This window comes from Pituophis catenifer, unplaced genomic scaffold (assembly GCF_029215685.1).
Source record: "Pituophis catenifer annectens isolate HBS135680 unplaced genomic scaffold, rPitCat1.0.hap2 SCAF_1, whole genome shotgun sequence".
Classification (NCBI taxonomy): Eukaryota; Metazoa; Chordata; class Lepidosauria; order Squamata; family Colubridae; genus Pituophis; species Pituophis catenifer.
This window is the reverse complement of record NW_027256881.1, coordinates 81,198,179-81,225,712: the sequence shown is the minus strand read 5'-3', so window position 1 is coordinate 81,225,712 and position 27,534 is coordinate 81,198,179. Positions and strand designations below refer to the sequence as shown.

General features: G+C 38.7%; 1 protein-coding gene across 1 annotated transcript in view; it reads right to left on the bottom strand.

Moving 5' to 3' along the window:
- Nucleotides 1–27,534, bottom strand: part of SYNE1 (spectrin repeat containing nuclear envelope protein 1) — a 335,993-nt gene that overhangs the window by 182,070 nt on the left and 126,389 nt on the right. The window contains exons 48-62 of the mRNA XM_070932643.1: nucleotides 24,198–24,403; nucleotides 23,170–23,325; nucleotides 22,195–22,486; nucleotides 20,432–20,604; nucleotides 19,561–19,870; nucleotides 18,240–18,404; nucleotides 15,329–15,685; nucleotides 11,917–12,053; nucleotides 10,482–10,659; nucleotides 8,742–8,924; nucleotides 7,978–8,121; nucleotides 6,723–6,878; nucleotides 5,402–5,566; nucleotides 3,806–3,978; nucleotides 2,942–3,095 (exon numbers count right to left, since the gene is read on the bottom strand). Coding sequence (XP_070788744.1) covers nucleotides 2,942–3,095; nucleotides 3,806–3,978; nucleotides 5,402–5,566; nucleotides 6,723–6,878; nucleotides 7,978–8,121; nucleotides 8,742–8,924; nucleotides 10,482–10,659; nucleotides 11,917–12,053; nucleotides 15,329–15,685; nucleotides 18,240–18,404; nucleotides 19,561–19,870; nucleotides 20,432–20,604; nucleotides 22,195–22,486; nucleotides 23,170–23,325; nucleotides 24,198–24,403 — 2,949 coding nt within the window. The remainder of the gene's footprint in view (nucleotides 1–2,941; nucleotides 3,096–3,805; nucleotides 3,979–5,401; nucleotides 5,567–6,722; nucleotides 6,879–7,977; nucleotides 8,122–8,741; nucleotides 8,925–10,481; nucleotides 10,660–11,916; nucleotides 12,054–15,328; nucleotides 15,686–18,239; nucleotides 18,405–19,560; nucleotides 19,871–20,431; nucleotides 20,605–22,194; nucleotides 22,487–23,169; nucleotides 23,326–24,197; nucleotides 24,404–27,534) is intronic.

Genomic DNA, 27,534 nt, shown 5'->3' with positions numbered 1-27,534 from the left:
AGTGCGGGAAGACCCCTTGCAGGGTCGTGCTGAGGATTTTGTGCAATTCCTGCACGATAAAGTCGCTCGGATTCGGGATGGCTTGGACTCCGATTGGATGAGTCCACGGGAGGAGACCGGGGCAGGTCTTGAGAATGTTATCTGGGAGGAGTTTGATCCTGTGACTCCCGAGGATGTGGACAGGGTTCTGGGTAAGATTAGTGCCGCCACGTGTTTATTGGACCCGTGTCCCTCCTGGTTGGTACTGGCCTCCTGGGAGGTTACACGAGGCTGGCTCCAGGGGATTATAGGTGCTTCTCTGAGTGAGGGTGCCTTTCCTGCTGCCTTGAAAGAGGCGGTAGTGAGGCCCCTCCTCAAGAAGCCTTCCCTGGACCCGGCTGAATTAGCCAACTATCGTCCAGTCTCCAACCTTCATTTTGTCGCGAAGGTTGTTGAGAGCGCGGTGGCACGACAACTTCCCCGGCACCTGGATGAAGCTATCTATCTAGACCCGTACCAGTCGGGCTTCAGGCAGGGGTACAGCACAGAAACGGCATTGGTCGCGTTGGTGGATAATCTCTGGAGGGCTCGGGACAGGGGTTGCTCCTCTGTCCTAGTCCTATTAGATCTCTCAGCGGCTTTTGATACCATCGACCATGGTATCATGCTGCAGCGGTTGAGGGGGTTAGGAATAGGGGTCACCGTGTTACGGTGGTTCTCCTCCTTCCTCTACGACCGCTCGCAGTTCGTGTTGGCAGGGGGACAGAGGTCGACCTCGAGGCATCTCGCATGGGGAGTGCCGCAAAGGTCGGTCCTCTCGCCCCTCCTGTTCAACATTTATGTGAAGCCGCTGGGTGAGATCATCCGTGATTTTGGGGTGAAGTGCCATCTGTACGCTGATGATACTCAGCTGTACATCTCCACCCCAGACCACCCCAACGATGCCCTTGATGTGATGTCTCACTGCCTGGAGGCCGTGCAGGTCTGGATGGGGAGGAACAGGCTCAGACTCAACCCCTCCAAGACCGAGTGGCTGTGGCTTCCGGCGCCCCGATATAGTCAGCAGGTGCCATCGCTGACTATTGGGGGTGAATCTTTGCCCCCCACAGAGAGGGCTCGCAATCTGGGTGTCCTCCTGGACGCACGGCTGTCTTTAGAAGAGCACATGACGGCCGTGGCCAGGGGGGCCTTTTATCAGGTTCGCCTGATTCGCCAGTTGCAGCCCTTTCTGGACCAGGACGCCTTGCGCACGGTCACTCATGCCCTTGTCACCTCCCGGTTGGACTATTGTAATGCTCTCTACATGGGACTCCCCTTGAAGAGCACTCGGAGGCTCCAACTGGTCCAGAATGTGGCCGCGTGGGTGGTTATGGGCGCAACCCGTTGTGCCCATGTGACACCCCTCCTGCGCGAGCTGCACTGGCTCCCAATGGTCTTCCGGGTGCGATTCAAGGTGTTGGTTACCACCTTTAAAGCGCTCCATGGCATAGGACCCGGGTACCTCCGAGACCATCTTCTGCCACCAATAGCCTCCCACCGACCAGTCTGTTCCCACAGAGAGGGTCTCCTCAGGGTGCCATCAGCCAAGTTATGTCGGCTGGCGACACCCAGGGGGAGGGCCTTCTCTGTGGGAGCCCCAGCCCTGTGGAACGAACTGCCCCCGGAAATTCGTAAGATCTCCGACCTCCGGATGTTTCGCTGCGCATTGAAGACCTTGTTGTTCCGCCAGGCCGGACTATCAACACAATAGTTTTAAATTGGGGTATTTAAATTTATTGGGGTTTTAAATTTGAGCCACTTTATTTAATTATTTTTAAATTTTATATTGTTGTTTTGTCTGTGTTTTTAAATAGGCTGTACACCGCCCTGAGTCCTTCGGGAGAAGGGCGGTATAGAAATAAAATTATTATTATTATTATTATTATTAAAACCCAGTAAGACTTTGCCTACAATCCTGTTATCATAAAGGAACAAAAATGAGGCTTAATAGAAAATGTAGTAATTGTAGTTTTTCTGATGCTAATCCAAAGCAAAATTCAAAACAACAGTTAACATTCTGGATTGTGAATTAACTTTATTGACCATGAGGAACTCAGAACCTGTGCAAAAAAAAAAAAAAAAAAACACCATGGAAGATTTATAGATCTCTAGAAAGGAACAGCATGTAACAAACCTGCACTTTATAATCTTATAGAATATTGCTTGATCCATGTTGAAATGGACTTCTCTAGTCCTGTACTTTTTGACAGCTTTTTTCAGTTGTGCAATTAAGTTTTTAATTATGTGAATTAAAAAAATCAAACATTTAAAACGCCCATATGCCCATCAGCATTCATATATATCACCATTATTTTATTTGTGAACTGTTGAGGCTCCTAAGGGATTTGTCAAAAGAGTAAAAAAAAATTTATATTTGTTGATTAAACAATAAGGAGAAGTAAAAAATGAATTTAAATTCTATTCTGAAGGTACACATGTAATCAGAACAGAGATAAACATTAAGTTTGTAAAGTCTTTTTTAAATAGGAGCTATTTACATTAAAGAAATAAACTTTTTCATAGAGTTGAGAAATAGACTTAAATATGCCAAGAGAAAGCAACTCCTCTGATAATATAGTATTTTTTATTCTGCGAGGGAATATCTATCATCTATCTATCTATCTATCTATCTATCTATCTATCTATCTATCTTTTCTCTCTCTCCCCCCCCTTTATTATTTTTTAATAAATAATTCAAGATCGCATACATACCTAATACTCTTTCCTCCTCCTCTTTTTTCTATAACAACAATCCTGTGAGGTGGGTTGGGCTGAGAGAGATGGCCCAAAGTCACCCATCTGGCTTTCATGGCTAAAACAGGACCTCACAGTCTTTTGCTTTCTAGCCTGGTGAACCAAAATGGCTCTACTACTAAAATATGCTATTGTAATTATATATTTTTAGGATAGACTTTCTACAAACCTTAGATTTGCTGAGTGAAGATTTTTTTTCCCTCAGTTCAGAATACTGTCTTTCTGAGGCATTCATAATTGCTTCTATTTTGTCCATCCAACTACTAAACTGCTGAACATCATCTTGGTAGCTTGTCCACTTGGAGAGAGCTCCTTCAAGCTGGCTGAAATGTTAATATTAATACATATACTTAGTTCTGTATCAGAATAATTCAATAATCTAATTCCAATTACATTATCATCAAATGGTTCTAATTATTCTATATATATTAAGAATACCTATATTACGGATGTGCAATGCATTCACAAAAAGCACTCCATATTAAAGAACTATTAAAGCAGCTGTGCTATTTGCAAGGCTTTTAAGAGTTATTTTGAAATAATCTGGCTGTCCTGGATGTCTCTGTATGTTTATACAAGCCCAGCTATTTCATTTAGCCGACATCCCCAAGTGTTTGGTCTTTTAATGAAATAGTAAAATCTGTGGAACTGGGAGAAATACCTAAGGAAATTATAATACACAAGAAGGAGATATTTATACCTGATCGCTGATCAACAACAATTGATTGTTGATGTGTGTTGTTTGCGTGTTGTTTGCCATGTTTAAATTAGTATTTTTTGACAAAGAGAAAAGGAAAAAAGACTCTTGAACAACTACTGTTTCTTACCATTGTTTGATGGAATTTTAATATTGTATTACATTTCAACACAGCTGACAAATAATTTGGGGGATATCTGAGAGAGTCTTGAGGAACTCCCAGGGTCCTAGGATCATTCTTAAGTAACACTGATGTAGACTATTCTCTGTAATTTGTTATGCTGAGGTTTGCATAGTGCATTTTATAAATTCTTTCATACCCATATTGTGTTTTACCTTTTGCAGTGGATACACATAGACAAGAGGGAAGCCCATGTGTCCTTAAGCGTTTTCAGCTGTTGTTCAATCGCAGATGCTCCTTCTACTGACGTACTTTGCAAAACAGATTCTCCTCTTGTCACCACCATTTTCATTTGAATTTCTTTCTCTTGCTTTAATGAAAGGATTGCCTGAAAAGCAAAGAGACCCTGTTTCTATTCTTATTGTCATCCTGTACCTTCTTCCAATTATTTATTTATATATTTGTGTCCCATCTTTATTATTTGTAGCAACAGCACTTAGATTTATATACCGCTTCACTGCTTTATAGCTCTCGGTTTACAGAGTCAGCATATTGCCCCCAACAATTTGGGTCCTCATTTTAGTGACCTCAGAGGGATGGAAGTCTGAGTCAACCTTAAGCCTGGTGAAATTCCAACTGCCAAATTGCAGTCAGTCAGCAGAAGGAGCCTGCAATACTACATTCTAACTATTGCGCCGCCGTGGCTCATGTACAAATAATTCAATGCAGCAAACAATCCAATACACCTTCCTCCTATTTTCTTAAATATTTCCTCACTTTCCTCGCTCTCTACTCTTTTTTAAGGGCTTTCCAAACAGGAAATTTGATTTTAAAAAATGTTGAGGAAAATGTTATTAGTGAAAAAATTTAACAAAACTGTAGTTTTCAGAAAGAATATTTACAGTTTTCTAGAAATAAAGGAGTTTTTATCTGTTGTGCTCATTGATACCTGGGTATTTCAGCAATTAAAAAAGGACAATGAGACTCTTGTACACAACAATATTTTTGGTCAAGTAAAAGTCTGCTCCAATACTTTAAAAATAAACAAACCGTTAGGTAGCCGTAACTACCTGAGAAACCACATTAATCACTACAAGATATTGATTACCATAAAGCAATCCACAATTTTAGTATGGGAAGCAGAATTCAAATGTTTAAATTAAAAAAAAAACTTATAAAGGTACAGTCCAGGTACGTTATTACTTAAAATTGATTGAGCCAGTATAAGGCTGTTGCCCTGCTGGGGATTTATACTTTGGGAGTCAGATTATTTAGCAACTAGGAGACCATACATGTGCCCATAGCAGTACTGACCCCAAATCCCAACTGTTTGCAAACAATCAAATAGTTGATTGAATAAGTCTCCAACTATTTCAACACTAAGCTGATTTTTTTTTTTTTGCTAAAACCATTTGGTTAAGTAAAGTATATAATATAAATAACCAACCAAGTAAATAAATAAAATGTATAATAAATTAAACTGCTTAAAATCTACCACTCAATATATATATATACCATATATATATACCATGTATATCTATCTATCTATCTATCATCTATCTATCTATCTATCTATCTATCTATCTATCTATCTATCTATCTATCTCTATCTATCTCTATCTCTATCTCTATCTCTATCTCTATCTCTATCTCTATATCTCTAACTAACTAAGTAACTCTTAGAAAAAATACATATATAATTTTGTATAATCCATTTTACACTATTAGACAATATAATATAAATCAATGAATAAAATCATTTAGAATGGAAATCCTGATGTGTAGGATTCTTTGACATCTTATCTGCTTACCTCAAGCTTTGCCATTCTATTATCGAGGGCGTTTTTGTCTGCCGTGGGACAGCAGTAAGATTCAAGCACCTGAATTGTATCTGCCATCCAGTCCTGAAGCTCCTTCAGCCCATGAGAGAACTGTTGGTGCTCTGCTACTATTCTGTCCATTCTGGAGACCTTTTCCTTAAATTCATACAGATGATAACATTACCAACCATTCAGATAATCTATCATTCCACTAGAGTTGAAAAAAAAATCAGAAAGGGAAATCTCAGAAAACTAAGTTCAGAATGAGTAAATGGGCAAAATTTTAACTGCCCCATTTTTCCTCCTCTGTGTTTCTCCAGGATTCACATATCACTTACAGCACTGAATCCAGAATTAAAATTTGCTTGGAATTAGACTACTGTACACGTTTGACATATCTAAGGAATGTGGCTGGGTGATTCTTTTGATTATACTTTTTAAATCCTTCTTGCATTTATAAAAATCACATGTGGCAACAAGTTATGGATCCCAGTACAGATATTTTTTTAAAAAAAGTTACGTATGCATTGGATACACTTGTTAATTATATAGTATGAACATTTTATTCAGTTCGATATGCATTATTTATCAGTGGGATAGGCCTGCCCCACCCATGCCAGCAGAGTAGGCCTGCCACAGATACCATTGGTCAAGGAATTCCAGCAGGTGGGATCCAGGAAAAGACCCTTCTCTGCTATGGTTCCAGCCCGATCTGCCCCCAACCTCCTGACCTTCCATAAAGGCCTGAAGATCTGGGTCTGCCAGCTGGCCTGGGGCGCCAATGAAGGAGTATCACGCTGGAGGTGACTGATGTACCATTAGTAGATCCCACATTCCCCCTCCCGGAGCCTTCCCCTTGAATCCTCCCCTATATATATATATGGTTTTACTGTTTTTAATGGTGTAAGCTACCGAGAGTTGACTCATGGTGAGATGGATAGCAAATAAATTTAATAAATAAAATAAAATAAGTTTTATTGGTGACCCACCCAAGGTCTTCATTTTATAACGATTCAGGAGATCATGTGTTAGATGAGCAGTGCATTCTTCTTTCTTCTGTTGGTTAGGCCTTGGATTTATTAGTTTAAAAGTTCACAATGTTCCTTTCTTACAAAATGATACCTGTCTGTTTCCATTTTCTTAATGTAATATTTCTCTTAATACAGTATGCCTTCAACCATACTGGTTTTAAAATACAGATACAGAATACAGAATACAGAAGCCATTTCATAAACAGATATGCAGCATTTCAGAAGGCAGGCTTCTATTTTTTACTAGATTTGTTGCATATAAGCACATATAGGAGCATTACCTTTGTTAGGTTGCTCAGAGCAAGATAGAAAGATGATAGCTGAGAAACTCTGTGCACAAAGTTTTTGCTGGCAGCTTGTTCTTCCCAAAGCTGCTGAGCTTTTTCTTTTAATCTGCTGAGCTGAGGCTCATTACATTTTATTTCTTCAAGGACAGACTGCAAAGCATAAGCACATATCTGTTTAGTACTAATGCAGGGGGAAAAAGAGCAAGCAGCAAGGAAGGTAGATGGATAGAAAAGTTCTGTTAAAGGACTTGGAAATGCTAAGCCTTTCCTAATGATCAGTTTCACACGTGACAGTGTGTATTGTTTCTTCAACTGGGGGATTAAATACCTTTCCTCAAAATAGCGCTTCAGTTTCAAGCAGTTTTTCAGCAATCTAATCACAATATTTGTTAATGAAAAATAGGATAAAATGCCCATGACATAAACATATTAATCAAGGTTATAAACATTGTATGAAGCCTAGTCTGTTGTTATTGATCAACATTCTCTCTCTCCCACACGTGGGAGAGTGAACATGTTCTGTGAACATTTTTCTTTGCCAAGAGTGAGGGATTCTTTTTGCAGTATCAAATTAAATATCCCCTTGCAGCAATGAAGACCACATCAGCGCTGGATTGAATAGTCTGGTGTTCAAAAAGATTTGAACTTTGAAATGTGATTTGCTAGATTTTCCCACAACAGATAAAATTGTCTTTGGGCTGAACATATGAATCAGCTTGTACATAAGAACATATAACCTAACGAAACATTGTCAGACAAGGAGACCCAAACTCATTGGCAGCATCACACTGTAATGAACAGGGACACACATTCAAGTTTGCAGCTGCCAGGATTGTTGGACGAGCAGGCACAAAAATAGCCAGGGAAGTGATTGAAGCCTGGGAAACAGGCCCCTCATCAGTCAACATGAGTGCTGATTTATCACCAGTCTATCAAGTACTTAGAAGGCGAGGGCTGGGCAGGACAAGCAAACGACAGCTAATGACGTAAAAGCCAGCCATCAACATATCCCAATCAACATCTAAAAAGCCACTTACAACAGACACATATCACAGCACACACTCTGCTAGAGAGAAGTTCATTGAAGATGGGCTCCAGCACAAGTCCAGAAGCTTGGAAGACAAAACCTCCGGCCCTAGTGACCAAGCCATATTGGATCCTGGGACATGTGTATTCACCTTCATTCGTAAAGAAATCTATTGGTCCCAAACATGCTTAAATAAATAGAGATATCTTATCTTAATATTACCTGTAGATTCTGATGCTCTCTTCTTTTGGTGGAAAGGTCATGCAGATTATTATTACTGCTTTGCACAATTTCTTTGGTTTTATTTAACCAATCTTGAAGAGGTTCAGCACTTGTTTCAAAGTCTTTCATCTGTACCTTTAAATTCTAGAAAAAAATCAGGAGAGGCAGCATTCATTGCTAGTCCATAATTTTGGATAAAATATTTCACCCTACAGTCCAGTATCCAGAAGCCCTATTAAATCTATCATTACCATGATATATTTCTTTGCTTAGAGAAAGAGAACCAATATTCTGTACTGACTGGCCCAAACTATTGAAACAGAATAAATGTAAGACTGTCTTTAAAGTTCATCCAGAATCTTTAGTTAATTAAAAGATAAATTAGCTTGCCAGACATATGGAACATATCTTCCCAGTATTAATTGGCTATATGGCCTCCCAGTCCTTTCGAAACATAATACAAGCTTTGGTTACTAATCTGTAAAACACAACAAAGGTCTGGGATTTGAGAATCTATCTGCCTGGCTTTAGTAATTGTTATCAGAAATTCTTCTTTGTAGTTTCCAAAATATAATTATGTTAAAAGTGACCAAAAACAAAATGGCTTTAAAAACTTTATTAAAGGTCGAGACAAAAGAGGTATAGATAAAAGATAAGATCCATCATTTAGGCTTAATGTAGAATTAAGTGCAAGTACATTTAGAAGGAAAAGTAAAAAAAAAATGGTTTCAACTTATTGATTTCTTTTGTAATTGATCTCATACCTCTAAAGTTGTTTCCTTTTGGTGCAGAGTGGAAATAAATTTCTTCCAGTCCTCTTTAGCTGAGGCAATTTTGGTTTGAATGGATTTAACTTTTTCTTTAGGTAATATAGAACTTAACAGTTCTCCTTTGGATACCACTAAATTTAATTTATGTTGACCAGTCTCAGTTTCAGATAAGAATTCCTAAGCCAAAATACACACATATATAGACTAATGATAAAAGTAGTAAGCAATATGTACAAACACAACATTTGCTAAAGCTAACACATAAAAAACTATAATTTATGTCGCTCGTGTAACTTTTTATATCTAAGATGTAGAAAGTTTCTCTCCAATTATTGAAAGCCGAGAGAACATCTAACATCTAATATTTTCCTTCTAAAAATTATTTTAATTACATTTTAAAGCCAATATTCTATCAATAGAAACCTCCATTCTGCTTAGTTCCCTTTACTGCATTCATTAATACACATACATAAAGACAATTTGGTTGTATCATTATTGCACAATACATATGACAAAATGTTTTGGATTCAAAGCCAAATATTTCTGCGCTGGCTGAGAAATGGGAAAAGATAGAACACATATATTCCTCCGATTTGTATATTTGTACATTGCTCATATACAAGTATAAATAAATACTGGATTCTCAGTGATTCTGTAAGTATCCATTTTGTAAGTTATAAATAGCCTGGCTGTGAGGACGAAAAAGCACATTAAAAAGTTATCTTTTATATAATCAACACTTACAGAATCATGGTTATTCAGAATAGTACTTAAGGACTAGGAATAAAATATTAGTGTTTATGGTGTGAACCAGAAGGCTCCACAAAATGTAAGTAATTTGGTAACTCGCAAAACATAGATTTACATTATTTCAAAAATGTATCCCGTTTTTCACTTGTTTTTTCTCATGGCAAGACTTGTTAAGTATTCCCACAGATATAGCAAGTTCCCAAAGTAAAATACAGGTAGTCCTCGATGTATGACCACAATTGAGCCCAAAATTTCTGTTGTTAAGTGAGATATTTGTTAAGTGAATTTTCCCATTTTACAACTGTTCTTGCCATAATTGTTAAGTGAATCACTGCAATTGTTAAGTTAGTGACATGGTTGTTAAATGAATTTGACTTTCCCATTGACTTTGCTTATCAGAAGGCTACATGATCCCAGGACTCTCTCATAAATATGAACCAGTTTCCAAGCATCTGAATTTTGATCACATGACCATGGAGATACTATAAAGGTCATGTGAAAAACGGTAAGTCTCTTTTTTTGGTGCCATTGTAACTTTGAACAGTCACTAAATGAACTGTTGCAAGTCAAAAACTACTTGTAAATCCTAACTGACATTTAGTGAAAGGAATCCAATTTCATAAGCAATACTTTGAGACTAGTTTGTGTCCACTAAACATAATTCAAATTAGCCACAATTTTTCTGTATTCATGTAACATGACAAGTTATGTTCTATCTACAACGAAAGCACAACCATTTGACTTCCGCAAATGCTACTTCCAAGTGGGAAACAGGGGAAACAACCAGCAACACATCTGAATAGAAGCATTTTTTAATTGGATAATACTATGAAAAAATAACTTTTTACTAAGGCCCATGGAGTATATCATGGTTTTAGTTCCAGATTCTTTTCATAATAGTAAAACAAGTTTCAGATAGAAACATTCACTTTAAGTACATTTTATTAATGTTTTGAAAACGCTGGATTGAATTTGAAGAATTACCTGTATTTTCTGTATGTTAGCTGTAACATCACTGACATTTTGAGGCACATCAAAACATTTGGCAGTAGTGATTTTGGAATTGACCAGCCATTGCTGAAAATCTCTGAAGACTGCCCTGAATCTCTGTTGCAAGGCCTGTTCTTTACTTTGGCATCCCTTTGAAGCTTGTAGGCAAAGACTTCGGGTACCATGTTAGACAAATGGAAATACAGATTGGGGTTATATTAGGAAGAAAGAAGTAGCTACAACTTTTCACATGATGCACCAAGGAATGGCCTTTCAAGTAAGGGTGATGAATAATGAAAAAATGACATCTGACGTGGGCAACAAAATGAAAGTACATTCTTTAAAAATGCCTATATTTCATAAGACTACCAAATCTTAAAAGTTGTGAATGTTTTTATTTTGAATGTCATAAGATTTTGGAACATACACCAATTTTAGAAGACAGACAGATAGATATAGATAGAGTCTGTAGATAGATAAATAGATAGATAAATAGGTCGGTCGATCAATAGATAGATAGATAGATAGATAGATAGATAGATAGATAGATAGGAGATACACACGGAGCATAAATTTATAGTACCTACAAGCACTACATTGCTAACCCCTGATTTATATGGTGGTTCTCAAAAACTTTCACTAACATTGTAACGATCCAAGAAAAAAAGTTGACAACACTACATCAGACTTCATCCCAATGATTATGTTGGCCCAGGGATTTTGAGAATTGGACTTGTATTTATCTTAAGGTTATCAGGTTGAGAAAAGGTGATATATGAACTTGATATTATATCAATATTCTAATGTGTAAATATTAAGATATTTATATAAACTATTTATATAACAGATAGGGTCTTCATGAGCTAAATCAGAACAAAATAGCGCCCCCTACATTGGCATCTGTTAGCTCAAAGAGAGATTCATTTTATTTTGTACTGGTGTAATATTTTAATTTGCAGTAATTACAGCAAAACTTCACAATATAGATGGGAACAGAGATAACCTTGTATTGGAAGCCCTTGATTTACAGCCACAATTCTGTTGCCTAAGCAAGGTGGTCATAAAGTGAGTTGCACCTGATTTTACAACGTTTTTGCTGTGGTCATTAAGTGAATCATCACAGTCATAAAGTGAATTGTGCAAACTTTAAACAAATTTAGCTTCTTCCATTGATTTCGCTTGTCAGAAGCCGGCTGGGAAAGTTGCAAATGTAACCCTGGGATGCTGAAACCATCATAAATACATGCCAGTTAATAACACCTACATTTTGATTATGTGACCATGGGGTGATGGTACAACAGTCATAAGTACAATAAGAAGTCATAAGTCTCTTTTTTTAAGTGCTGTTCAAACTGTTCAACTGTTTGAACAGTTACTAAACCTACAGTCATAAATCAAGAACCCCCTTTATAGAAGATGGAAAACTTACCTATTATATTCTTTAAACAACTGGGAAACCTTTGCAGAATAGGTGCTCAAATCTTTGGAAAACCGGCAAAGATCATTTAACTGAGTCTTAATATCATCATTAATAGATTCTGCCTTTGTTAGGGCATCTAGAGTTTCCTTTATAAAACAAAACCATAATGAAAGATTATAACATAGCAGAAGTGCTCTCACCATTTTCATTTAAACTTTTAAAAAGTTTGATAGGATAGCAAAGTGCAAGGTGATCCTTGAAGTCCAACACATGGTCTGACTTGTTTTAGGGGAGGTACAGTCAATCAAACACATTATCTAAAAAAGCAAATTAGATACCAATTCTTAGATAAACCCCAAGTTTTTAAAATTTGCAAGTCACCTAGGCAAATTTTATTATTTTTTGGTAGATAAAAATTCAGTAATGAGATATATATTAGGAAAATGCTTTTTTAACTGTTTTTTAACAAACAGAGTTTGATTAACCATGAAATCTGCTATGGGAATGGACTTATATAGACTACAGTGATTATTTTTCACTGAAGCAAGTAAAAAACTTTTATTGCTTTTTTGCATACATTCTGGTCAATGTTAGGAGGAAAAATTAATAGCATATTTTGTTGTGAAAGAATAAATTCATGAACTGATTAATTAACTAAATGTTCAGATGATTGATCAGTGGAATCAGGTTTGAAAGTATGGAGGTAGCCAATTAGCTCCAGTGGTTAAGGCAACAGACTTGAAACCAGAAGCCTGTGAGTTCTAGTCCTGCATTAGGAACAAAATCTGGCCAGGTGACCTTGGGCCAGTCACTTTCTGTCAACCCCATTTTACCTCACAGGGTTATTGTAGGAAAAATAGGAGAAGGAGGAAGTATTAGATGTTTGTCACCTTGAGTTATTTACAAAAGTAATGAAAGTAATTATTCAAAGGTTCAATAAACCCTCTCAAACGAAAGTTAAAATAAAGTCAAACTCTACCCTTCTAAGCATTTTTAAAATCAAATAATAATCCTGGAATCTGTTGAATAAAAATAATAAACCACAATTTTCTTCTACTGGCCATATGTACATATGATAAACGCAGTAAGAAATTACAAATGATATTCACAATTTAAAACAATTTTGACATTCTCTTCTTGGAAACACAACACTTTTAAGGAAGAAATATTTTAAGGAAGACAGTGTAATTGCAAAATTGCAGCTTCTCAAGGCTTTTTGTATTGTTCCCATCTCCTTCCTCATCCATTGCCAATTATCTTTAGGCAAGTTGAAATGAAATCTCATGGTTTTAAAATTGGTCAATTGGAAAGGAGTAATGGAATAAATTAGCCTGAAGATTTAATCATAGTTTCCTAATTCCAGCTTTGATCAAAACCATGTTGTTCCACGTCCTTTCATGTGATGCTCCCCTCATTATAAAATGAAGGCCTCCCTCTTCTGCACCCATGAAATTAGAGAAGCCATTACTGAACCAATGTTTTAAATGGAATGGAAATTGCTTTAATCATATAAATTGTTTAGGAACTTGTGACACAGCCAAGTATTTTCCACATTTTATCATTAAAGGTTAGTTTGATACCAAATGATTGCTTTTACAGGTAAATTTACGACCACAACTGAACCCAAAACTTCTGTTGCTAAACAAGGTAGTTATTAAGTGAGTTGTGTCCCATTTTTTGACCTTTTTACTACAATTGTTAAGCAAATTACCACAATTGTTAAGTGACTCATACGGTCATTAAGCGAATCTGGCTTTCCTCATTGACTTTGCTTGTCAGAAGCCAACTGAGAAGGTTACAAATGGTGATCACATGACCCTGGACTACTGCAACCATCCTAAATACATGCCAGTTGCCAAGCAACCAAAATTTGGTCATGTGACTATAGGGATGCTGCAAGTCATAAGTGTGAGAACTGGTCCTTCTTTCAATATTTCAGTGCTTTGAATGGACATTAAACAAATGTCCAAATATAATTTTTCCCCCTAAGAAGAGGAAGATTTCAGTCCAATTGTCACTAGCTGGGTGTAATGCTCTCACACTTTAATTCCAAAGTGACAGGATAGTGTATAAAAGTCTTATTTCCCTTTGAACTACAGTTTCTCTAGCAGCGTTCAACATTCCTACAATACTTCCTTGTACTTTGTTTAAAGCATTGTGATTAACACCAGCTGTCTGCAATTACTGTAAGTTCGAACCTCATCAGGCTCAAGGTTGACTGAGCCTTCCATCCTTTCTAAGGTAGGTAAAATGAGGACCCAGTTTGTGGGGGCAATTTTTTGTATAACCCAGTTATTGTATAAATATACAAAAGTATAAAGGCTATTGCTTAACACATTGTAAGCCGCCCTGTGTCTCCGGAGAAGGGCGGCATATAAATCAAATTAAAAAAAAAAAATTCCAAAGGAGTATAGGGAATGTTTCTTATGGGCAGGAAGTAGGAACAGTGAGGGCAGTTGTAGAATTTGGAAAAACAAAGAGCACCCATTGCTATCCCACAAAAAACAAAGCAAACTACCAGAATATATTTTAAATTATACTAAGACTTACAAAAAAAGCCCTTTTTCACCATAAAAAAAGACTTATGCACACCCTTGAGTAAAGCATCTTGGAAAACTGAGTTAAGTAGGCTTCTCTACGCTTATTTCTGCCTCCGCTAAGAGGCTCCACTTTTTTAGTTTTTAAAAGAGAAATGAAATGCAGTGTGAATATACACAGGAAGCTGTGAAATAATTCCACAACATTAGTAACATCCTGCAGTTTTATATGTAACGCAGGTGTTTTGAAATTGTAATGACTAATAGATGCATCTGAAATTCTGAAAACATTGTGGATGCATTCACAAAGTGGTTACTCTAAGAGACAGAAACAATTACGAAGCACCCATTTCTCCCAACATGATAAGGCCGGAGTGGTCATTTCTATTTTCTCCCTTCTCTGGGCAGGTAGATAGTACTGAAATGTCCAGCGACTCATTATTTTTATTTTTGTGAATAGCTTATGAGAGCTTCTGGGAACCAGAGGGTTTTTTTTTATTTTTAGAGATGGGGGTTGGCAATAAAGATGCTACAGTACTAGAAGCTGGCACATTTTGCTTTGAAACATTCTACTTTCTGAAACTAAAATACATACAACAAAAAAAGTAAAAATGTAGGTGGAACAAGCACAAAGTATGTTCCCTCCTTTGGACTCCACGCTGGAGAGTTTGAGCCAGTCCAGTGCTGCAATATATTAATTTTTCAGTCGAGAGAGCATTTAAAGTTCTCATTTTGCAGTTGTTGTGCTCTGAACTGTTTTTGTTTGAATGAGAACTCTCTTCTGTCCATTAGCAACTTCGCTTTCTTCCCACTGCACCCCTCTGCAACACACACACACCCCATCAAAGTGTAGGACAGTCTCAAACAGAAAGAAAGCAGTTTACCTTTTCTCGGTGCCAGCAGTCAACCAGCTCTTGGTCTGTGTGCTTACTGTCCAGAGGGGTCAGGCCTTCAGACCAGGTTGCAAGCAACGTGCTGAAGTGTTGCAAGGCCTCTTCCAGAAGAACAGCCTGGGCTGCAAACTCCTGCTCTGACCAGGCCATCTGACTCTCCAGTTCCTGCAGCCTGTTTCGGGACTGGAAAGCATTCTCTTCCCACTGCTTCCAGTCGGACTGGAGGGCCTGCATTTCAGCGTCCATGTCTTTGCCCCCTTGAACGCTTGTGTTCTTTTTCACGGCAGGAGCCAGCGTTTGGATCCTGTGGAGGCGACCCTCACCAGTCTGTCTGGAATCTATCAGCTCCTGCAATGGAATATCACCATGGTAACTGAAATGGCCGGGATCCACTTCAGCCGAACAAGCAAAATGCAGCATTTTTACAGAGCTGTGAACTGCTCATTCCACAACCGTTGGCAGTTTCACCAAAAGTGTGTGTAAGCCGTGCTAAAATGTAAGGGAAAAGTAAAAACAGAAGCGCAGGCAGAAACAAAACAAAGGCAAACCATGCCTAAACGAACAACAATCAACTTTAAAAGATACTTAAGAATCCTATGGAGGGAGGACAGGGAGGGGGAGTAACATTTTCTGAGAAGTGCAGTACTGAGTTGGATTTTATTAAAATAAACAAGGTATCTGGTTGCTTTTAGAAGTATCATCAGCTTAACTGAACAGTTTTGAGCTATAAGTTCAGAAGAAGCAATGGGGGATATAGCAAAAATACTTAAGCAAGTCTTTCCACAATTTAGTATCATTATTTTAATGAGAAAAAAATGTTCTTATATTAAGCATTCTATGTAATACTTTGTTTTAAGTATTAGATAAGATGCCAACATTGCTACCGTGTTTCTCTGAAAATACGACCCACCCCCAATAATAAGCCCAACCCTAATTTTTTGGGGGTGGGCCTAATATTACCCCTACCCCGAAAATCAGCCCGGGAGGATGGGTGTGGCCAGCACGAGTGGTGGCGTGGGAGAGGCAACTGTCCAGCTGCAGTTGCAGCCTGCTAGTTCCTTGAGGCAGCACAAATACCGTGTTTGCTCTTCTCTTTCTGGGCGCAGCGCTTCTGCTTGTTGGGCCACTTTCCCGAAGCCGGCAGCTCTGCAGCCATCTGCTTTGCTTTTTCCCTCTTTTTGGGAGGCTCCCGGGAGGCTTTTTGGCGAACGGGAGGAAAATGGGGAGGAGGATTTTTCTGGCTGTCATCCATTCCTCAAGGTCAGCACAAACTGAGGGAAGGATGGCAGGCAAGAAAATCCTCATCCCCATTTTCCTCCCATTTGCCCAAAAGCCTCCATTCCAAATCTTAAGCGTTTGGAATGGAGGTCATGGTGCATCCACAGCACATCCAGCTCACCAAGTCTGGCCTGCTGCACCTCAAAAAAAGTAAGACTGCCTCAAAAATAAGCCCAAGTGCTTATTTTCAAGTCTAAAAGAAAATAAGACTCGGTTTTATTTTCTGAGAAATGTGGTACAAAATAGTACATGGCATATAAACTGGATTTGGGGAGAAGAGTTGTTTCACAATTTCTTCTGTATTGCTTTATAATTGCCATTTTGATTTACTTAATAATCACTGTTTACCTGCAGAGGCAGTGCTATTAACTATACAGTAGTGGCCAAAACTGTGGAAACCTTTTTGGGAAAATGTATTTTCTAAAACTAGCTAATAACACCACTTTTTTTGGAGTAGTACCATAAAATTCTATATTAATGGAAAGATAATTTAATCAAGAATGTAATGCAATAACTTTTATGAAGGAGTTGCTATTAGAATAGCAGCTATAGTAACAGTAACAGAGTTGGAAGGGATCTTGGAGGTAATCTATGTGAAACCAAGATTGAATGATTGCTTCTGTTAACTGGGTTTTATTGCTGGGCCGCTTCTGACTAACAAGTTTCTTTAGTCGGCTCCATAGATTTTCAATTGGGTTAAGGTCTGGACTATTCTCAAGCCATATCAGCAGTGGAATATGATTATCTTGAAACTCCAAAAAAAGTGGTGTTATTAGCCATCAAACCTCAAAAATACACTTTTCCAAAAAGGTTTCCACAATTTTGGCCACTACTGTAATTAAATAGAACCATGTGCTCAGCTGAATATTAAAGAAAAAAAATACATTGGATTTAATGATGATTTTCTATGGATAAAGGAGTCCTTCCATCTACAGGTAGTCCTCAACTTACCACTACAATTAGAACCAGAATTTGCATTGCTAACCAAAGCAATGGTTAAGTGAGTCATCCCTGATTTTATGATCTTTTTTGCCATGGTTGTGAAGCGAATCACTGCAGTTGTTAAGTGAATCACATGGTTGTTAAATGAATTCAGTTTCCCCCATTGACTTTGCTTGTCAGAGCTGACTGGGAAGATTGCAAATTATGATCACCTAACCCAGGGATGCTGCAACTGTCATAAATTCATGCCAGGTGCCAAGCAACCAAATTTGATCACGTGACTGTAGGGATGCTATGACAATTACAAATGTGAGGACCAGTCATTTCTTTCAGTGCCATTGTAACTTTGCACGGTCCCTAAATCAATGGCTGTAAGTCAAAGACTATCTGTATATAAGATTTTTCATCTAATAGAGGAATCCCACTGGCAAAATAAAAGCATTTTTTTTTTTGCAAAAGTCCCCTTTTTCTTGTTCCTGTGGAAAATATTACTGAGAGAAAGAGAACAAGAGAATTCAGTGCCTTCCATTCTGCTGCAGGAAGACAGTCAGAGGAATTAAAAAGTGCCCAATCTGGTTCTAAAGAAATTAGAGGGTTTTTAAAAATAATTAAAGCTCATTATGTAAACTTCTTAACACACATGTACAAAAGTTAATAACGAAACTACGAAACAATTTCTTACGTTGATTTTGGCTATTTTTTTTTGTATGGCAGACAAATCTCCTGATGTGTCAGACCAGCGGTGAAGCTCTTCTTTTGCTGAATGAAGCCAGTCAGAAAGTTCATGCACTGCATCAACGTATAACAAATGGTCTTTTACAATATCTTCAGCTATGTTCATTTTTTCCTGTAAATCAAAAAGAAACTGTTCAAAACTGAGTTTAAGGAATTGAAATGATTACTGCTTGATGCAATCAACCCAGGTTTGCTTATTTGAATATAGTGTGAAGAGAAGAGGTTTTACTAGCACCATTATTTTTACCTAATTATATTGTTGGCTAAAAAAATCACTAATATCATCTAGAATTTTGCACACTTCAAAATTGATTTAAAAATATTATAAACACTGCTTCCTCAGTCCCACCAGAAGGCAACATTTAAGGGAAGGGGCCCAGAATTTGCCTATCCTATCTGATCTTGTATCATTTCAGGGAGAGATGATCATGCAAATTATCTGGCCTTTTGTTATGTAGAGCTTTAAATGTGATAACCAGCACCTTGAATTTTACCCATAAAGAAACTCCAATATTGCAGCTTTGCATGGTATATTAAGGGCAAACTATGAGGTGTCCAACACTAGTGAAGGAAGAAGAGATGCAATAGAAAATATGTAAACACCAATTCAAAGAGTCAAACAGCTTTTTACACCTTAGTCATTCAACCTCAAAGACTGTACAGTTTCTTTGTACATTAGACCCTGTAAATTTTCTGAATGTACGGTATTGATAGTTTTCCAGAATTTTAACCATCATGGACTAAGATATTCTTTGCATCTTTCTTCTAAATTTGAATTGTAGCTTTCCAAAATGTAGTTAAATGTCATAAAAAAAATGTCATACAAGCATTGGGTTTCCCTTTTTATTCAATTCTCTGTTCAATTTGTGATCTGTCTTCTATTCTCTTCCTGCTATCTGTTCTATGCTCTCTCCCTTTGTTATATTTTAGTTATTTTTGTGACTTTGACCCTTTTGGGTGATAGATATGTTGGATTTTTGCCATTTTTTCTCTATGAGGTCTCTAGTTCTATTTCAAATCAGAAATCAGGACCACACTAATTTATGTTTAACTTTAATTACAAATGACTGGATTGAATTAATAAGTTCAGCTGATTTAAAAAGCACAATACAGTTTAGCATAATGTGGGAATCCTGTCAGATTCACTGGATTTGTTTTGTAATTCATTTAATTGTGTTGACTATATAAAGCATACATTTTAACCTTTAAACCTTCTTGATTAACACTTCTGTAATTCTGGGTGGCCTACATATTACAAAAATCTTCACCTTGGCAACTGTTGCAATATTTGTGAATTGTGTTTTCAACTCCTCTTGAGCAGTTTCTCCAAAAGAATCATCCTGTGTTTTCTCGTGCAGTTCTCTGGCTTTTACTATGAGCTGGTGTAGGTCATTAGAACGTTCTTCCACTTCTGAAACAATAGTTTGGGAGCAATCCAGCTGAGAAAATTTCTCTTTCAGGCCATTCTGAGGTTCGAAAGGCTCTTTCAATTTCTGATCTATTGAATCCAACCACTGATCCAACTGACTTTTCTTCTCCAGGTGGCAATTCCACTGATTTATCACAAACTCCAGCAAGCTTAATATAACAGAAACATAGAAATCAAAATATGAAAAGTTCTTAGAGAAATAAACATGAAGAACGTTGCAAAATGTATGCCCCAGTATGATTTTCTGTTTGTAGATAAGCAACCATAAGGAATATGGGGGAAAGAAGAAAAGGCTTCCCAAATAATTCAGGATTGAAAGGGGGGGGGTTAATAAATCTTTCTGCATATTTTATATAAAACAATGCCCTCCTTCCCTTCCTTTTCTTCCTTTTTCTTAACAATATTTCTGTTGGGTGCGGAGGAATGAAGACTAATACTGCCATTTCTTTAATTCATTCTTCTCAATGCTGGATTTGAGGTTGTTTTTCCAGGAGCTCTCTGTGTCTCACATTACACTTTTGCAAAGGTCCTAATTTCCTCTAGTGAGGAGGAAAGTACAGTCAAATGAAAAAGAGGCAGTAAAACTTCCTTTTATGAATTTCCCGTTATCCTTAATCTTGGGTTCTGGGCAATTCATTATTATTTCATCAAGTGTCCTCTGAATGAAAAAAAAAAAAATCAGAATGAAAAGCAGCAACATAAAGGTTTACCTTTGACAGCTCACTGAGGTGCTGACAATGCTGCCCCAGAGGTCTTTTAATCTTTGCAGCTGGCTCTGAATCACTTTCTGTCCCTCTTCATTACTTGTCTTAAGGGCTTGTTCAGCTTTGCCAATGGCCATGTTCAACTTGACCTCTCCTTCTCCTTTCATTAATAGGATTTCCTAGGAGACAAAAGTTCCAGGTCAACAATTTACAGAGAAAAGGAATACTATCCAACATCTTTTGCACTGTTTTACCTGTTCTGCAGGTATGACAAATGCAACAGATTTTTTATCCATGTAGTTTTTCCATGGGAAATATAGTAACTTAGATTTTGCTTTCTGTTGACTGTCTCTTATAGGATTATCATTATAGGTATTTGCTATTATGAAAGACCTTAGTAGTGATCTTGAAATAATACTTTGGGAATCAATGGTTACAAAAACTCATGGATATTTTCTTCTTTGGAAATCAATATTGGATTGACATTTTACCACTGACGATTGTCATCATTTCTGATGTTCATAATCATTTCATGATGACATTAAAATTTCTGTGGTGTTATAATGATGCCGTTTTTACTCTTTGAAAATGTTCTGTGTTAACTTTTATCCAGCTATAACAAGACTGAAAAATAAAAGTAAATATAAAGGACAAAATAGAAAAAGTTGATGGAAATATAATTTAATTACCTTGTTTGTTTATTTCCTGCCTTTAACTCAAGGTGGTAAACATATTCAACACACCTTCTTTCCAGGGGTGAGATTCAGCCGGCTCAGACCAGTTCAGGTGAACTGGTAATTACTGGTAATTACGGCTAGTGGCTGGGCCTACCCATGGTGATTATACAATCACCATGTTTTTGACGTAACCCACATGCACGCGTGTGAGCAAAGCTATCCCGTCCTATACAATGGCTGTGTTTTTGATGCAGCATGCACATGCTGTTGTGGCCCCGCCCTCTGAGCCTGTCCCATCGGAGGAAGAAAGCTCCGAGCATGAGGAAGAGGAGTCAGCCAGGCCTCCCTCTCCAGGCCCCTCCCCTCTGGCACTGTCTCAGGTGCCGGCCAAGGGAGAGGAGATTAGCAGGGAGACAGATGGCTCGGATGAGAGCGAAGGAGAAATGATTGCAGCAGCTCAGGAGGCGTGCTAGGGATTAGAACTGAGTCACTGGACCACACCCCAGAGACTATATAATAGAGGGTGGTGGCCAGTGATCCTTGTGACGAACAAAAGTAAACCTTGGATAGTCACTAAAGCCTCGTCCGGAACTGCTGAGAGAAATATTATTCTGATTGGACTTTTTGTACGCTAAGTATCTTATCTTTCTGTTTTGTGGAAATAAACGCACTTGGCAGACGGTGTGTAAATCGCTGCCAAGTTGGAGATAAAGACCTGGGTGTGTGCCAAAGTGTTTCCTTAACCCTCGGCTGGCTGTGTTTGTGTGTGTGTGTGTGTGGACGGGGACAGATCACATGCACAAGACGTGGGTGAGCGCTCACATTTTAGATTCTGGGCAAACCGGTTCTTAAATTATGTGAAGCTGACCTCTGCTTCCTCCTCCTATTTTCCCCACAACAATAACCCTGTGGATGAGTTGGCCCAAAAGAAAAGGACTGGCCCAAGATCACCCAGCAGGCTTGCAAGTCTGGTCCTGGCTGGTCAATCGCTGACTCTGGGAAACAGTTTCAGTTTTATCTAAACTTTAGTCAAAAATGTTATTAAGACAAAAGTTCTTTGAAGTCAATTCTTCTATTCTGTTGCTATTTTACCTGAATTTGGAGGTGTCGTTTCTCCAAGGTCACTTTGTCCCCAAGGGTGCCCTCAGCACAGCTGAGTTTTCCTTGAACATCCTTCACCCAGGTCCACATATCCTGCAGAGCTTCTTCCAAAGTCTGGTGATCTTGCAGAGCTATCTGAGAGAGCCGCAGCTTCTCCTTTACTTCCTTGATTAAATTCTGATAAGCAGAAAATTGCTGAGAGGCCAGACGAACCTCCATTCCAGTACTGTAGTCTTTCTCACTTAAAAACTGTGCCTTTTGAGAGAGTTTATCAAAGGATTCTCTAAAGAAAACATGTAAAAAGTAAAAAAAACCTGAGTTATAAATGCATCTATAAATATATAATTTTGAATACATATAGGCAAACCATGCGATTACAGAAAGATATTTGAATATAGTTCAGATATGAAAGCTATTAGATTCACACAAAAGATAAAATCACAATCATAAAAATTTGGAACTTGCTAGAACATGTTAAATTCTATTCCCAGGCCCTAATATGAACACTGACTCTCAGGTAACTTAAATTACTACCTTGCTGTTTTATTTCAAGTGATTAATTAACAACAATAATATAAGCACCATATCAGTCAGTTGTAATGAATACAGCCGAAAAAGTGGCAATCTGTGCTTTAAATGTGCATTATGATGAAATCATCTTTTTTCAGTTTTTCTAGGAAAAACTGGTATAAAAATTACACCTCACATTCAAATATATGAACTACTTTCACTTATTTCTCAATAGAAAAATGTGAATTGTCCCTTATAAAATACTTCATTGTTATAACCAAATTCAAACTCCTGTTATTTATTCAATTCTGTGAATAATGAACCTTGCAGAGCTGTAGCTTTCTGCAGCTGTACTTCAGAACAGCTGAAATACACAAACAAAAATGTAGGGTAATTGTTATAATCGTACGGCTAATTAAAAAAAAAAAGAATTAGTTAATAAATATGCTTTTATACCTTGCAAGCAGAAGTTCTTCCAAAAAGGCTTCTACCTTCTGTACCTCGTCTTTCTTATCTGGGATGTGCTGTTTGTGTTCCCCTAGAGCTTCTGTGTTTATCCTTTCTTCTTTTTCATGAAGCCATAAACTCCAGCTCTTGCACTGGTCCTCAAAACTATAGTAAAACAAGCAAATAAACAATACCACTATTGTTGGATAAATGCAGGATGCCACATGCACCTACTTCATCTAGATGTGTCTTAGAAAGAACACTGATGTTTTGAACAGCACTGACAAAAAACATACTTCTCTATAGCTGTAAGTATTCTAAAAATACTTAGCAAGCATCTAAATATGGCAAAGCAAACCATGAGAATTATTGTAACTCTGGAACTTTACCAATTCTAAACTGGCACAGTGTGCATTTATTATCACCGCTAAGGAAGAAACTGAAGACACTGCAAAGATTGTTCCCAAAACATTCAAGCAATTAAACCTTCATGTGATAATTATGTGAGCAGCAAAGTAGGTCCATTATGCTTCTGCTCTTCTACTACAAATCACCAAGAGCTCTGTCTCCCTCCTCCAGTGCATTTAATGGGTGGAAATGCTCTAAGTAGGGTTGCAAATCATACAGAGATTCAGTACAGTGGGAGCTTCCTCTCCAAAAAGCAGATGGCAAGAAGGATGGCAACATACAGTATCTCCAGCCAACTTTCTATGTGTTTCTGATCCTGTAGAAATGAACACTCAATACTACCTTGTCTCCACCACAGATAAATTATGCATTTTATTGAAAATATTACTTTCTAAATCTCTAGTTGAAACAAAAACTAGAACAGAACATTCACACTGCCGTTGTGTTGGCCATTATTCCCTTTTTTTTCCAATTATATCCTAAAACTACAATTGAAGATGGCCAGACAGAAATAGTAGAATGAATGTGCAGTCCTTACTGAGGCTATTTTGTATTTTTTCCGATTAATTTAAGTATAGCATAAGGAACATATCTATATACTACATAAAATATGGCTTCCTGAAACTTACCTTTCCAACTCTGCAATGCATTCTTCCAAAGCTTGTTTATCTTTCAAACATTGTTTTAGAAATGCTTCGAAGTCTTGATGAGCTTTAGATATCTGTTCTTGAATACCATTCACAGATGGTTTAGGTAAGTAAGTACACAGATTTTCTCCTTCCTGGCAGGCTGACTCCAACTTAGCCTTTCCTTCATTAAAAGAGTCTAGCACTTTCTGAGTAAAACAGATACACACATTTGTAAGGGTAAAGAATGATTAGAAGGCAAATAGATATGAAGAGTCTTTATATCTAATTTTTACTTTGCATTTAACCTTCAAGAAACAAAACTACAACAATCTACATTGCTAATCTATGCATGTAAGAATTTAATCCATGGTGAATAATAATATAGTAGTAATAACAGTAATAGTTATTGAAGGCATCAGAAAAATAATTGGAATAACTTACAATGGATTCTTTTTCAGACTGAACAAATGGGAAACAAAGTGGCAAATTGCTTATGTAATTTGATTTGTGGCAGACTAAATAAATAAGTACATCCCAACAATAAGCTATTTTATAAGTCTTCTACATTCAAGAAACATTTTTTTGAATTGTACAAACACTACTAGTGTTAACATTGTAAAAATACTATTATTTTTGTGGGTTGTTGATTTTGATTTTACCAATCAAATATGTACTTTTATAGTTCTTACATATTCAGTTAAATTTTATATAACATATAAATATATATAAACATATACGTTTTATATATGCCATAATTGAAATTATATAGATAACATTTATTAATGTACAACTTTTCAATGATGAGAAAGTGTCTGAAAACCCAGAAAGGATTTATGATTTTGATGTATTATATTTTTTCTGTAACTTCATGGTAGAGTTGGCTCCTAGCAACTACTTGGATCAATCCTTGCAGATTCTTAGGACTGTATTTTTCTGAGTATAAGACGCATCGGAGTATAAGATGCACCTTAATTTTTGGGGAGGAAAACAAGAAAAAAAGAATTCTACCTCTGCCTACCAGCATTTAAGGCCTTCCTCCTCCTCCTGCAAGCGAGAGGTGCCTCAGAGACTCAGCTGGGAAAGAGGGTGTCAATTACTGAGAAGTTCTTTTCCAGAAAACTTATCAGGGTGCTCCTGCGATCCGCAGGGACTACTCGCTTTTCCCCGAAGAGACCCTTCATGCTCTGGGGGGAGGGTCAGAGCACAGCCTGAGGAACAAACGTCTTCGGGATGGTCTGTGAGGGGGAATCTGCTCAGTGGCTTTGGTGAACAAGGTGGGCCGCATGGTTCGCAGCTGGTCACCTCTCTGGCCTCCCAGCGGGCAGCTCAGGGCAGACAATGGTCGTGATGACTTCACTTCCCAGCAATGTGAGAAGCCGCCGCCGCCTAAGCCCTCTCCATGCCCAGGAACCGAGCCGAGTGGGAGCCCCTAAAGTGAAACATCCCTCCTTTCCAGCCACCGCTGCCTGTTGGCAGGATTCCCCAATACAATTCTCAGAGCCATGTTTCAGGCAGCGGCCAGTTCCCCTGCAATGTGCAGAGGGGAACCGGGAACTGTTTTGGATTTGGAGAGGAGATTGCAGCACTTCCGCCTGAAAATGCTTTTCTTCCCATTGCACATTGCAGAGCCGTGCACCCTCATCTCCTCCTCAGCAGACTCACCTTCTCTTTCCATCTGGCCAGATCCGCCACCTGAAACGCAGTGCACTTTTTTTTGCTTCTGCACACCCGTTTGGAATCAGGAAGGGGATTGTGGGTTTGCCGCCTGAAAACGCTTTCCTTTGGAACCAGGATAGATTCCATCCTGGGCGAGGAGAGGACTTAGGCGACGGTGGCGGCTCCTCACATTGCTGGAGAGTGAAGTCATCACAACCATTGTCTGCCCTGAGCTGCCCGCTGGTAGCCAGACAGGTGACCAGCTGCGAACCGTGGGGCCAGCCTAGTTCCCCGAAGCTGCCAGGCAGTTCCCCCCCCCCCAGACCGTCCCGAAGAGGTCTGTTCCTCAGGCTGTGCCCCGACCCAGATCCCTGGTGCCTGGAACTGCCCGAAAATGTCTGAAGGGTGGGGGCCGGTGGGAGGGTGGAGCTACATTCGGATTCTAAGACGCACCCAGATTTTCACCTTCTTTTTGGGGGTAAAAAGGTGCATTTTATACTCCGAAAAAGATGGTAAGTTTTTGGAAAATGGTTTGTTTTGCTCTCTTCCTAGAGCTGAGAGAGAGTGACTGGCTGAAGGTCACCTAGTTGGCTTCCTATTGAAGGTGGGACTAAAACTCAGTCTCCCAGGCTCTACCCTAGTTCCTTAATCACTATACCAAACTGTCTGTACACAACACAATATTATGAGAGAGAGTTAAAAGATTTTGAACAACATTCTTAGTTTGGGTCAGAATTCTATGAAATAATTATAAAAGGTCATTAATAATGCATACTATCTATTGCACATTGTGATGTAAAGTCAGTGTTTAACCCTTCCAAGACTGAGTGGCTGTGGTTCCCGGCATCCCGATATAGTCAGCTGACTCCATCGCTGACTATCGGGGGCGAGTCTTTGGCCCCTGTGGAGAGGGCGCACAATCTGGGAGTCCTCCTGGATACGCAGCTGTCCTTGGAGGAACATCTGACGGCTGTTGCCAGGGGGACCTTTTGTCAGGTTCGCCTGATTCGCCAGTTGCGCCCCTTTCTTGATCGGGATTCCGTGCGCACAGTCACTCATGCCCTCGTCACCTTTCGTCTGGACTACTGCAACGCTCTCTACATAGGGCTCCCCTTGAGGAGCACCCGGAGGCTCCAACTGGTCCAGAATGCAGCCGCGTGGGTAATTATGGGAGCTGCATGGCGCTCCCTCATAACACCGCTCCTGCGCGAGCTGCACTGGCTCCCAGTGGTCTTCCGGGTGCACTTCAAGGTGTTGGTTACCACCTTTAAAGCGCTCCATGGCATAGGACCTAGTTATCTTCGAGACCGCCTTCTGCCACCGACGACCTCCCATCAACCCATGCGCTCCCACAGAGAAGGCCTCCTCGGGGTGCCATCAGCCACGCAATGCAGGCTGGTGACCCCCAGGGGGAGGGCCTTCTCTGTGGGGGCTCCCACCCTCTGGAATCAGCTGCCCCCAGAAATAAGGAGAATCCAAGACCTCCATGCCTTCCGCCGTGCCCTTAAAACCTTTTCCATCAAGCCGGGCTGGCCTAACAAATCCTTTAAATGATTTTAAATTTGTTTGTCTTTTTAAATTTTGGGCCAAATTGAGATATTTCCTTTTAATCTGTTCTTAATGTATTTATTATGTGTTTTTATTTGGCTGTACACTGCCCTGAGTCCCTAGGGAGAAGGGC